Below are 12228 nucleotides of genomic sequence, written 5' to 3'. Positions count from 1 at the left end.
GGAATTCTAAAATAGCCCTTAGGAAGGTGTAACCATACCCTAAAAGACACCAGAAAAGTCCTAAAAAGCCTTCAAAAATCCCCTAAATATTCCTAATAGTCCTGCAAAAAAACTCAAGGAAACCAGCTCAGCCTCCAAACCCTGCCTGTTGCTCTCTAGCCCACAGATGTCATCCCTACCTTTTTGCAGTGGGTCCTGTTGTGCTCTGAGGGTTCTGTCGTTGTCCTGGTGTGAGGGTCGCTGCCTTGTCCCAGCGGGAGGGTTCCGGTGTGGTCTCGCTGTTCGGGTTGCTGCGTGGTGCTGCTGCTGTCAGGGGTGAAAAGGGAAAAGGCTGTTGTTAGGGGGGCTGCTTAGGCTGAGGTTAGGGCTGGGCTCAGGGGTGGTGCACCTGTACCCTAACTTGCCTCCTAAGCTGTACCCTGTAGCCCTCATCTCCACTGCACTGCCCAGCCCTCAAGCCCTCGCCCTTTACCCCTCAAGCCCTCCCTCTGCCCCCCAGCCCTCAGGCTCTGTGTGTCACCCTCCAGCCCCCCCTTTGCCCCTCAGCTCCTGTGGGTCACCCTTAATCCCTCTCCTTTGCCCCTCAGCCCCCAGCTTCTCTGTGTCACCCTCCAGCTGCCCCTGACCCCCTCAGCATCTCTCTGTGTCACCCACTGTCCCCTCTCCCTGTCCCTCCCTCAGCTCCCAGCCTCTGTCACCCTCAAGCCCCTCAAGCTGCCCCTCAGCCTCTATGTGCCGTGCCATGAAAAGACCCTAAAAACATAAAAATTCCCTAAAAAACCCTCATCTTCAAAATGTCCTAAGAGCCCCACAGAAACACAAAAATAGCCTCAGAATACCCTTAAAATACAAGTAAAATACCCTACTTTTAAAAAAACCCTAAAACACCCTTAAAAATCCCTAAAGAACCTTTAAAAAAGCCCTAAATATTCCTAAAAGAGCTCTAATAATACCCCAAAAATCCTTAAAATGCTCTGATAAGACCCTAAACAGACCTAAAAGCTTCCTCTATAAACCTAAAAATACCCTAGTCCTAAGAGTCCTCCACATACCCCCAATAGTCCTAAAAAAGCCCTAAATATTTTTAAATAGTCCTAGGAAAGCCCCCCCCCCAAAAAAAAAAAAAAAAACAACCTAAAAGTTCCAATTAGTACTAAGAAAGCCCTTAACATACCCTAAAAAAATCTTTTAAAAGCCCTGAAAAATACCCTAAAAGTATCCTAAATATGTCCAGAAAAGTCCTAAAAAGTACCTGCAAAAAAAAAAAAGCCCCTAAAATATCCTTTAAAAGCCCTAAAAAAACCCTAAAAAAGTGCTCAGTCCCCAAGCTCTACCGGTCACTCTCTAGCCAGCAAACATCATCCCCGCCTTTTAATTAGGGTCACTGCCTGCAGCTGCTGGCAGGGTTCTGGGGCTGTCCCAGCATTAGGCTCGCTGCCTGCAGCTGCTGTTGGGGAAAACTGGTGTTCTAGGGGTGCTGTTTAGGGTGAGCTTAGGGTTGGGCTGAGGGCTGCTGCTGTACCCTAACCCTTCCTGGTACCCTGTGTCCTGTCCTTCCTACCCCTAACCCTCAGTGTCAGCTCTCCACCTGTCAAGTCCCCCCCTCTTTGCCCCTCAGCCCACAATGTCTGTGTGTCACCCCAAGCCCCCGACACTGTCCCGTGGCCCCCTAACCTCCACCGTGCACACTCCACCTGGGTAGGGGTGATTTTAAAAGTGAGGTTAAGGGTGGTGTGAGGGCTGATAAACCTGTCACCCTCAGACACCCCCCACTTTGTCCCTCAAGGCAGCCCCTGCCACTCAGCCTCCTTGTGTCACCCTCAAGTTCCCACCGCAGCCTCTCAGCGTCTCTGTGCCACCCTGGAGCCCCCCTTTTTACTCCTACAGACCCCTTCTGCCTCTCAGCTGCCCCCACGTTCTGTGTCACCTCCAGCCCCCTCCCCTCAGCCCCAGGTACCTTTGTGACACCGCACAGCACACAGATGTGGTCCCTGCCTGTTTTATTTGGGTGTTGTCCTGCTGTGAGGGCCGCACTATCCCCACGAGTCCAGGCTCCCAAGTGCTGCTGCAGGGAGTCGCAGGTGGGCAGTGGGGAGTAAAGGGGTGGAGAAGGGGCCGGCTGGGGAGGGGTGAAGGGAGGAGAGAGGGTGGGGAAGGGCCGGGCTGGAAGTACAGGTAGGGGTGAGGGGTGGACACGGGGACACAGCAGAACAGGGCTGAGGGGAGGAGGGGAGGGGGCACCCCATACATCCCAGACCAAAGCTACAGCACAATACAATTCTGAATGCCGGGGCAATGCCGAACACCTGCGGCAAACTGACATCAGGAACCAGCGCTGGCGAATTTTCTTTCCCAGGGAAAAGGGCCGGTCTTTGTCTCCAGGGGCTGTGGCCCTGACTGCCCGGCTGCCTGCAAAATATCCGAACGGACGAGCCCCCACCTCAAACCTGTGCTGCCCTGAAAGTCCCAAGGGAACCCTACAAACTGACATCAGGAACCTGGGCTGGCCACTTTTCTTTCCCAGGGAAAAGGGCCGGTCTTTGTCTCCAGGGGCTGTGGCCCTGAGTGGCCGGCTGCATGCAAAAATATCCGAACGGACGAGGATATGTCCCAGACCCAACCTGCCCCACCTCAAACCTGTGCTGCCCTGACAGTCCCAAGGGAACCCTACAAACTGACATCAGGAACCTGGGCTGGCCACTTTTGTTTCACATGGATAAAGGCCGGCGTTCGTGTCCAGGGGGCTGTACTTGCCCAAGTTTTTTCCCCGGGGCTGGGGGAGCCGGGCACTCAGCCGCCACCCCGTGCTCGCCGCCACTCGCCCGCGCCCGGGGCTAAGCCGGGGCCCGGGCGCAGCCGGGATAATTGTGCACGGGGCAGCGGGATTAGGATCCCAGCTGGGAAATCCGCCTTATCGGCCTGCGGGGCCGGACACGAGTCCTGGTGTAGGATTCCTCCGGGGTTTTGCCGGGGTCAGAAGGGCTGATACGGAGAGAAAGAAGCAACTGCCGCGGAGGGGTGGCACGGGGAGGCAGAGGTGTCTGAGTGTCTCCATCCGCTGGAACCGGAGGGTACTGCGGAACTGCCGGTCCGGGGGAGCCCCAGCCCCGCGGCGGCGGCGGCTCTTTTCGGGACAAAACAACCACAGAATCCCTGGATCCTCCCGGGAGACTCGTGTGGGAATCTGCTCACTCATCTCACGAGGACAAACGCGCAGCATCGCTGCAACCAAGAGCTCGGTGTACCCCGCGACCCCGGCAACCGCCGGACCGGCAGCTCCCGGCCCCGGCGCCCTCCAACCCCGCGTTTCCCGGCCCGGTTCGCCCCGCTTTGAGCAGGGTACAGAGCCACCGGGAGGCAGACAGTTCGGGAAGACGTGGGGACAGCCCGGGGGAGAAACACGGACAACCCTGGGGGGCCATGAGAACAGCTCGAAGGAACCATGAAGACAGTCCCGAGGGGACATGGGGACAGCTCGGGGCTACGATAGCCTCGCGGGGACGCTGGGCAGCCGCAGCCGAGACGCAGCCGCTCCTCCCGTCCCTCGCAGCCCCGCTACCTGGTCTCTTTAAGAGACCGCGCGGCTCCGCCCTCCCCGCGCTACAAAGTAGCCGTGGGCGTGACGTCACGGGAGCCGGCTCTTAAAGGGGCAGGTGCGGCGAGGGGCTCGGAGTCCCGGCCCTGCCCCGTCCCATCGCACCCCAGTCTCACCCCACCCCTGTGAGCCCGCGCCTCGCCCACCCGACCTTGGGAGCGGCGCGGCTCTTCGAAACGCCGCATTTCGCCCAAAAAAGGTGGATCCCTTCCCGGACAGGCACGTCCTGTCCCGTTGGCACTGTTAACCACTCATCTATCCCGGCTCCCGCTCCCCGCCCCCGGGACACGCAGCATCCCGCCCCACCACTCTGTCACTCCGGGGATCTCATGCAGGTCTGCAGCAGCTCGCAGCCCCCCAGGCACAGAGACCCGCCTGAGGCCAGAGGGATCAAGTCTTGAGTCCAAATCCATCTGTAGGAGATGTTCCCCACACCTCGGGGTGCTGGATCTCCCAGCCTGGGCTTCCCTGACTGGCGGTGTGAGGGTGTGACAAAGTGACAGTGTGACAAAGTGACAGTGTGACAGTGGCCAAGCTCCACTGCAAAGGGCTGGGTTAAAACAAGGGATTTTCACCAGGTTTTTGGGGATCCCCTCAGAGAGCAGCCCAGTCAGAGGCAGGGGGACAGTGGAGGGGACAGTGACAGCACAGGTGGGCACAGCCAGCCCTTCCCAACCACGGCCTCATCCTGGTAACTGGATGTTCTCCATACCATGAGGACTCCAGCAAACGGAACTCTTCCCTTTGACTTTTTCCCTTAAAAAGGGAAACCTCAAAAAGGGAAACCTCCTTTTTCCCTTAAAAAGAGAAACCCCTCCTACATAGGGGCTGATGCGTGTAGCTATTTCTGAATAAAATCAATACGACCCCAAAGCTGGGCTCCTCTCTCTGCCCCGGGGCCAACACAAACCCAGGCTGCAAAACCCAGGCTGAAGGCGAGAACAAAGGGAAAAGCACTGGGAGCAACAGAAATCCTTTTCCTTACCCTGTTGTGCAGCGGCTCAGAATCCCAGGTGAATCTTGGTAAGGTCATGTCTCCTTTTTGTTTGTAAGCTCCTTTTTCTTTAGTTTCCTCCTTTCCCCGACACTGGAATCCTGCTCTGGAGATGAAGATGGGGTGGGAAAGCAGCCCCTGTACATTTTGTTTTCCCTCTCCTGTTCCCTGTCACCACCCACCTGCAGTGGGGACATGTCACCCATGGGTAGGGGCTCGTTCAGGGGTGTTGGGCACGTGAGTAGAGGACAAGCTGTGGTCACAGGGACACTGAACCACTGCCCACTCTGTGCTCACACGTGCGGGGACACTCACAAAGCTCCATGTCCGCCTGGCCATCACCCATCACGTCACCTGTCACAGCTCTCCCACACCAACACTGGTCACCTGGGGCAGTGGGTGATGGTGTTTAGTGGGTGCTCAGGTGTGGCAGCCTGTGGAGCTGCATCCCCAATAAAGAGATGAAATAGATCCCCAAATTTGGCTCTATTGGCTGTGCAGCCACTGGTGACACCCATGGGCAGAGGGGAGAGGTGGAGCTCTGCCGGCCCCACTCTGTGGGATTCCCACCCCATGGAGAGACCTGCAGCCCCATGGAGGGATCCCCATCCCTATGAAGGTACCCCTGACCCCACGCGGGGACTCTCAGCCCCAGAAAGGACCTGCAGACCTATGGAGGTGTCTCCATCCTTAGGGAGAGTTCCCCAGACCCATGGAGTGACCCCTGGCCCCATGCAGGAACTCTCAGCCTCAGAAAGGAACTGCAGGCCCACGAAGGGACCCCCGTCCCCACGGAGGGACCCCGTTCCCATGGAGGGACCCCCAGCCTCAGGGAGGGAGCCCCATCCCCATGAAGGGACCCCACGGAAGGACCCCACGGAAGGACCCCTGTCCCCACGCGTGTCCCCGCCGCGGACACCCGCACTGCCACGTGGGACTCGCGGGAGAGCCCGGCGAGGGCGTGGCCCAGGGCGGGGGCGTGGTCCAGGGCGGGGGCGTGGTCCGGGGCGGGGGCGTGGTCCGGGGCGGGGGCGTGGTCCGGGGCGGGGGCGTGGTCCGGGGCGGGGGCGTGGTCAGGGAGGGGGGCGTGGCCCGGGACGGGGCAGTGACACCGGGGGCAAGAGTGACGCGGCTGTCGCGGGGCAGGGGGGGAATGAACTCCAGAATAATTCAAGCTTAAGGGGCAACACTGGGCCATCAGCTCCCACCTTCCTGCTCCGGCAGGGCCATCCCAGAGCACAGGGCACAGGATTGTGTCCAGATGGTTCTGGAATGTCTCCAGTCAGGGAGACGCCACACTTTCCCTGGGCAGTCTGTTCAGTGCTTGGTCACCTGCACAGCAAAAAAGTTCTGCCTCACGTCCAGATGGAAGTTCTTCAGCACCAGTTCCTGCCCGTTCCTCTGGTACCACTGCTGGGCCCCATGGGGCAGCGGCTGGGCCCTGCTCGCAGCCCTCCCTGCAGACACACAGGGCTGAGGGCCCCTCTCACCTGGGTCTACTCTGGAGGCTGAACAGCCCCAGCCCCAAGCCGTTCCTCGTACAAGAGATGCTCCAGTCCCTTTATCATGTCCACAGCCCCCACGGGCCCAGTCCAGGAGCTCCAGGTCTCGCTGATCCCGAGGAGCCCAGAGCTGGACACAGCACTCCAGCTGAGCCCCAGCAGGGCTGAGGAAGGGGCAGGATCAGCTGCCAGGTCCTACCACCGATGCTCGTCCTAACACAGCCCGGGACCCCACCGGGCTCTTGGCCCCTAGTTCAGGTCCAGCAGCTCATTAAATACTCCGTGTTTGCTCCAAGCGCTTCCAGGGCTGGGGTTTTCTCTCGTGCGTTTGCAGCTGTTTGTTGTTTCCATCCCACGGGATAAGAGGGGCTGGATCCCCCTCCCAGGCCCGCATCCTCCTGAGGGGCAGAGTGGGCGGGGCTTGGGATGAGTGGGTGGGGCACACACGAGTTAGTGGGCGTGGCTTTGCTGAAGGGGTGGGGCGGGGCGGGCTCGGGGCGTGATCAGACACGTCTTGGGGGCGTGGTCTGGGCGGGGTAGGCGGGGCTGGAGAGCGGCAGTGAGACGGAGGGTCAGCGGGCAGAGAGGGAGGGGGCGTGTCTGGAGAGCAGGGAGGCGGGCAGACGGGGCAGGGGCGCGGAAAAGGGGCGTGTCCAGACGGTTGGAGGCGTGCCCTAGGCGATGGAGGAGTGGCTGGAGAGCGGCGAGGCGGGCGGGGGCGTGGCCACACGGAGGCGTGGCCCGGACGGAGTGGGCGGGGCTGGAGAGCAGCACAGCGGACGGCGTTGGCCCGGGGGCGTGGCCAGTCAGTCGGGGCGTGGCCATGCCGGGGGCGTGGCCGAGCCCTCAGCTGACCGGCCGCCATTTTGTCGGTGCCGGATCCCCAGCGCCGCCTGGAGCTGTGCCCGTGGCCGGGGTCGCCCGTGCCCGCCCGTCCGCCAGGGCAGCTCCGCCCGTGCCCTTCCGCTCCCCTCGGCATGTGAGCGCTCCGGCACCGCTGCTCTCACCCGGCTCGAGCGGCAGTAGCACCGCGGCGGCCCCCCCCGCCCGGGCCCGGCCCCTCAGCCCGGCGCAGGCCCCGCCGCTGCCGCCGCCATGGCGCTGAAGATGGTGAAGGGCAGCATCGACCGTATGTTTGACAAGAACCTGCAGGACCTGGTGCGCGGCATCCGCAATCACAAGGAGGATGAGGTGAGGGGACCCTTCCCCGTGCTGCGGCCCGGGGATGTCACTGCTGGCCGCTGGGGCCGTGTCTGGGAAGGGAATGTTGGTTTGGGAAGGGGGAAGCGGGAGTCAGAACCAGGAAGGTGACGTTGGGGTGTGGGGCAGGAGAGACAGGCTGGCTGAGGGCAGGAGAGCTAATAAGGGAGGGTCATGCTTGGTGCTCGCCTTCCACTCAGTGTGTTGTGGTGTGGAGATCCGTGATATACCTACGGAGATATATATATATATATACACATGCAAATGTATACGTGATTATTATAGAAGAATAATATAGAGGAGTTCTTTCCTCTCCAGCCCTACAGTCACGTGCTATAGTCAGCTATGTATTCTTCACCCTGAAGCTGTTATACAGGAGAACTAAGCTCCTAATTCAGCTTTCAGACCATTCATGTTTAGTATCTCCTGACTAAAATGTCCTTCTCTCAGAGCTTTTCTAGACAGCAATCAGTTCTCTGTGTTGGCCTGTTATCCACTCTTGTGTGAGAAGCACGTGATCAGGAAATTAGTATAGGTAAAATAATTAGTCATCAAGAACGTGTTATGTGAGACTCCACAGTAAAGTGTCACATGGTAATTGAGAAGTAACGGGCCCCAATGTCATTTATGTTCATCTTCAAGTAGCTCATGAAGCCTGAGAAGCTTTCTTAATGTTGGTCTAACAGTTGGGCTTTGCTGGTGTGTTGGGGTGTGATCTAGAGTCAGAATCAGCTATCAAAAGCATCGGGAAAAGTTGTAAACATGTAACTGAATGAAGAACTTTACTAAGAAAACTGATCTTCCTTGCTGGTGCTACTGAACTGAAAATACAACTTCCAAAATCTCTGGACTACAACTTGGGTTTTGGAATACAGCTCTCAAAATCTCTGGAAGCCCCTTGTGCACAGGATAAGGGGTTGTTTGGTAGTGAACATACCTGGGAAATTTCTGTTTTTCACAGAGTGACAGAATATGCTGTGTTGGAAGGGACCCGCCAGGATCATTGAATCCAGTTTATTTCAGCATCTGTTAAATTTATGGTATTGGTTTGATGGCAGAGGAAGGCAGGGCTGCTGTGCAGTGCCCTGAAAAATGTGGGAAACACCTTGAAGTGGCAACAACAAATTTCTATGGAATTTATGAGCCTAGTGTGTTCTGCCAGAGCAGGACCTGGTGAGCAGTGTTCTTATGGAGCCCCTCCAATGTGTTGTGCTGCTTTTAGTAAATCTGCTTTATTCCTTTGTGCATAGGACAGAAAGTGTTTCATCAGCTGTCAAACCCATGAGGATCCTCCTGGTGAAGGTCCAGGCCTTTGTGGCACCAGCTCTTTGAGAAGTATTGAATGTTTTTTCTAAAATAATTTTGTGACAAACAGCTTCATAAAGAGACTCCAGAAGCACTGCAAGCTTGTTCTCAGTCTGTGACAAGAAATGGTTAAAATGAATTGGCTTTGGTGCCCTTTGGAGTTAGGAAAAAACACTCCTAGTACAATTTTGTAGGGCTGTGTAGGAAGCTGTTACTGGGGTATGTGCACACTTTGGGATTCAGTGAGGTCAGGGCAATACCTTGTCTCAGAACAGCTGGGCTGCAGCATGATGGGATTTTAAACTCTTCAGTTTGGAGTACAAAAGTTGAGATTTTGAAACAGATAACTGTAGGGATAATTCCTTTTTATATCCTCACAAGCACAGCAAAAATTAAAACCCAAACCAGAATGTGTTCAGCTGATTAAGACAGTGCACTGGTAAAACCTGTGTGTTTGGGAATCCTTCAAATCATTTATCTTAGTTCCAGAGAGAGGCTGCAAGTCCAGGAAAGGACTGTGCCTTTTCCTGGCTCAGCTGGAGAACGCTGTAAACCTGCTGTTGAGCTTTTGGGTGTGGATTCAGTGCTTTCCAGGCAGTGGCCGGGGACATTGGCTAATTTTCAGGTGATGTTACAAAATCAGAATGTTGTTTCAGAGGAACTAGCTGCAGAAATTCTTCCTCTTTTCCCTACAGTGTTTCCATTGTTCATTGTATCTGTTGAATGTTCTCCAGTGCTGTAGTTCAACCAACATTTGTGCATCTCAAGATAAGTGTCTAAGCCTAAGACAGACACTCTATCCTGTTCAGAAAAGCAAATTTGTTTAAAACAAACAGTGTGATTTAGTGGGGAGGATATTGACTATTGGTCTTGGCTCAACAGGAGTTTCTCCAGGAAGAGTTGTCTGTGGAAAAGGAGCTACTGTGGTTGTTAAATAGCTATGATAGGAAGAGAAATGAAGGCAAGATTGTTGTTTTGACTTCTGATTTACTTGTGCTTTTTGCAGGAGGTTAGTTTATTTACATGTCTTGGGTTTTGTGTTTTGGAATTTAATCACGTGGAAAAATCTGCCATCACTTATTCCCTCATCTCTCTGGGCAGTGTGTCCTGGTAGATCTGAGATGGAACGTTTTATTCCTTTCCACTTCTTATGCAGGTACCACATGAGCATATCTGGTATTTCACAGCCTATCGAGGCTGTACGAGTGCCTGGCACCCCAGTTCACAGTGGGTTTCTCAGTGCAGTTCTTTCACAGCCCCACTGTCTTCTTGCTTGGTGGGTTTGTGTTCTTCCTATGTTGCTGTGACCCTAAATCTCACACCCCACGGTGTGTCCTGAAGTCAGAGCAGGCCACATCTCTTGATAAGTTTTGGGTGCTCCTCAGCTCCTTAGAGGAGCTGAGAGTGCTGGAGGCTGCCTGGCCCTCGAGCTCACAGCCTCTCTGCAGCGTGTTCATTCCCTGTCAGGGGCATTTCCATTGTGTGACCCATTTATTTTGAGTTTAAAACACTGAAACTGAAGGGATGGACTTCCCTAAGGATGCGAGGTAGGAGAGAGAAGGTGGTTAACACAGTCACTGCTCTGTGCAGACTTGCTCTGTCCATCTCCAGTGTTCTGGGGAGTACTGGAGCTGCATGGTCCTTCTGCAGGGAAAGTGCTGTGTGCAAGGAATGAGGTGGCAGAGCAGCATTAGCTCCCTCCCAGCTCTGACACGTTGTGTTTACTTTCCAACAGATGCTTTAGTTCCTGTGGTGTTCCCAGCGCCAGTTCAAAGCCAAACTCGATCCTGCTGCGTTTTCCTGACTTTTCACTTCCAATACCTCATTCTCTCCCTTTCATTTGGAAAAGGGATGCTTTTGCTAATGAAAGTGATGTTTTTCAACAGATATTAGGTGGTTTTGTGTGCTGTGGAGTAACTTCTACTTTGTGCCTACCGCTTCAGGATCTGCTCCACAGCATGCTCAGGAGAGGAATGCCTTGTACCGTAGGCTGTTAAAATATACTGGATTTTTGCCAAGATAGTTCAAACTGGTAAATTATATCTGTTCTCATAAATGTGTAATAAGGGACAGAATAATTCTTTGATGCTTTTTGGCCCTTGCATAGTGTTTTTCATTCACAGTTAAAAGTTTGTTTTTCCCAACAAGGAAGCTCCTGTCAGATGCTGATGTGAGATGTTCCTTTAGAAAACTGAAATTATTAAGTAACATAAACAGGTATTAATGAGTGCGCTTAGGCTCATTCAGACAGTAGCCCTCTGTTTCAGGAGTCTTTGATTTACTGCAGGACACTTAAGAAGAGAAAAGGGATTTTAAAAAGTCCTGTACTAAATATGTGTTATATATTTAGTGAGAAAGATTGTCCTCCCTTATATATATAATATGAGAAGATTGTCCTCCCTTTTCTCAGAGTCTCTGCTGTGTGTGCCTTTGTGGTTTTGGTAATTGATACTTTCAGGAAAAATCATATTGAAAAATTCACATTTTCCTGTCTCTGGTGTTGGGTGATAAGTATCTCATTGCTGGTTTACACTTAAACTGTTTTGGAAGAGTGAAAGGAGCAGTCAGTGCTGCTGGTTGGGAAAAAAAACTTAACTTCAGTTACTAATATAATGCTAAATGGGAGGAGCATTCTGTGTCCTGCTGTGAAATGTGTGGTTTACTGTCAGCCTGCCTTTCCAACCTGCCAGTGGCTTCTTACTGCTTACTGAGGGTTACCTGAGGACAGGGCACTTGTACTGTTAAAAAAGCTTTTTCCCTCTCAATAAAGGGCTGCTGTGTTTCACTGCTGATCTCCAGCTTCTTCTGACACATTTTCAGATGAGACGATGATGTGGGGAGTTTTGAGGAATCTTTTCACATCACAAAACTCTTCTGGGCTCAGCCTGTCCTCAGTGAGGCTGAAGGCCTTCTCATGCTGTGGCTTCTGACAGCCCGGCCTCAGCCACTGGTGCAGTATTAGTATTTGATGGTAAAGGATGTGGGATGGAACATAGGGAATTCTGAGGAATGCTAAACAGTTTGTTGGTGCCTGAAAGAACAGACCAACTGCTGGGCAGTGCAGTTCATTGATGACAGACAGCTCTTTCAGGCACTGCTGCTCGATCAGTTACTGTGTGTCATAAACGTGTTGATATCTTTGAAGGCAGCTCATTATTCCACCCACTTCCAAGTGGATCTAGAGTTGCTATTGTTAATTCTTCGCGCGTGTGAATCACTGCAAAAGACAAAGTCGGAAATAGAAACAGTACACAAAGAGGGTTGGATAAGGACCTCACACCACTTGGTGAGAAACCAGTCTGGGACTGGCATGCAGGGCCCAGTGTGAGTGCCCTCCCTACCTGCTGTGTCACGGGCACAAAGGGCCTGGAGCGTGGCACACGAGCCAAGATATGGGCAATGTTGTCCTGTGATTACAGGCAGGAACAACTGAGGCTTTGCATTAGTGCTGCCTTTCATTAGCTTCTTGCTTTCTCCTGTACTAAATATTACTTAATTGACTGTGGCATAAGTGGGGATAATAGCTTTGTTCCCAGTCCTGATCATTTTATAGCTGCCTCTGCTGCGGGTTTGAAATGCTCCAGACAGATCTGTGCTGGAAGTAAATATTGTGCCCAGGCAGATCCAGGGGA

At 54.0% G+C, this 12228-nt stretch overlaps 2 protein-coding genes across 2 annotated transcripts in view; one reads left to right on the top strand and one right to left on the bottom strand.

Annotated features, from left to right (window-relative positions):
* Nucleotides 1-7170, bottom strand: part of SF3A2 (splicing factor 3a subunit 2) — a 114713-nt gene extending 107543 nt beyond the window's left edge. The window contains exon 1 of the mRNA XM_068174178.1: nt 7152-7170. The gene's annotated coding sequence lies outside the window, so the exon portion shown is untranslated. The remainder of the gene's footprint in view (nt 1-7151) is intronic.
* The window catches only part of AP3D1 (adaptor related protein complex 3 subunit delta 1), a 43007-nt gene continuing 37723 nt past the window's right edge, over nt 6945-12228 (top strand). The window contains exon 1 of the mRNA XM_068174158.1: nt 6945-7282. Coding sequence (XP_068030259.1) covers nt 7187-7282 — 96 coding nt within the window. The 5' untranslated portion in view covers nt 6945-7186. The remainder of the gene's footprint in view (nt 7283-12228) is intronic.

This window comes from Anomalospiza imberbis, chromosome 27 (assembly GCF_031753505.1).
Source record: "Anomalospiza imberbis isolate Cuckoo-Finch-1a 21T00152 chromosome 27, ASM3175350v1, whole genome shotgun sequence".
Lineage (NCBI taxonomy): Eukaryota > Metazoa > Chordata > Aves > Passeriformes > Viduidae > Anomalospiza > Anomalospiza imberbis.
The sequence above is the reverse complement of the archived record's forward strand: the minus strand, read 5'-3'. Positions and strand labels throughout refer to the sequence as shown.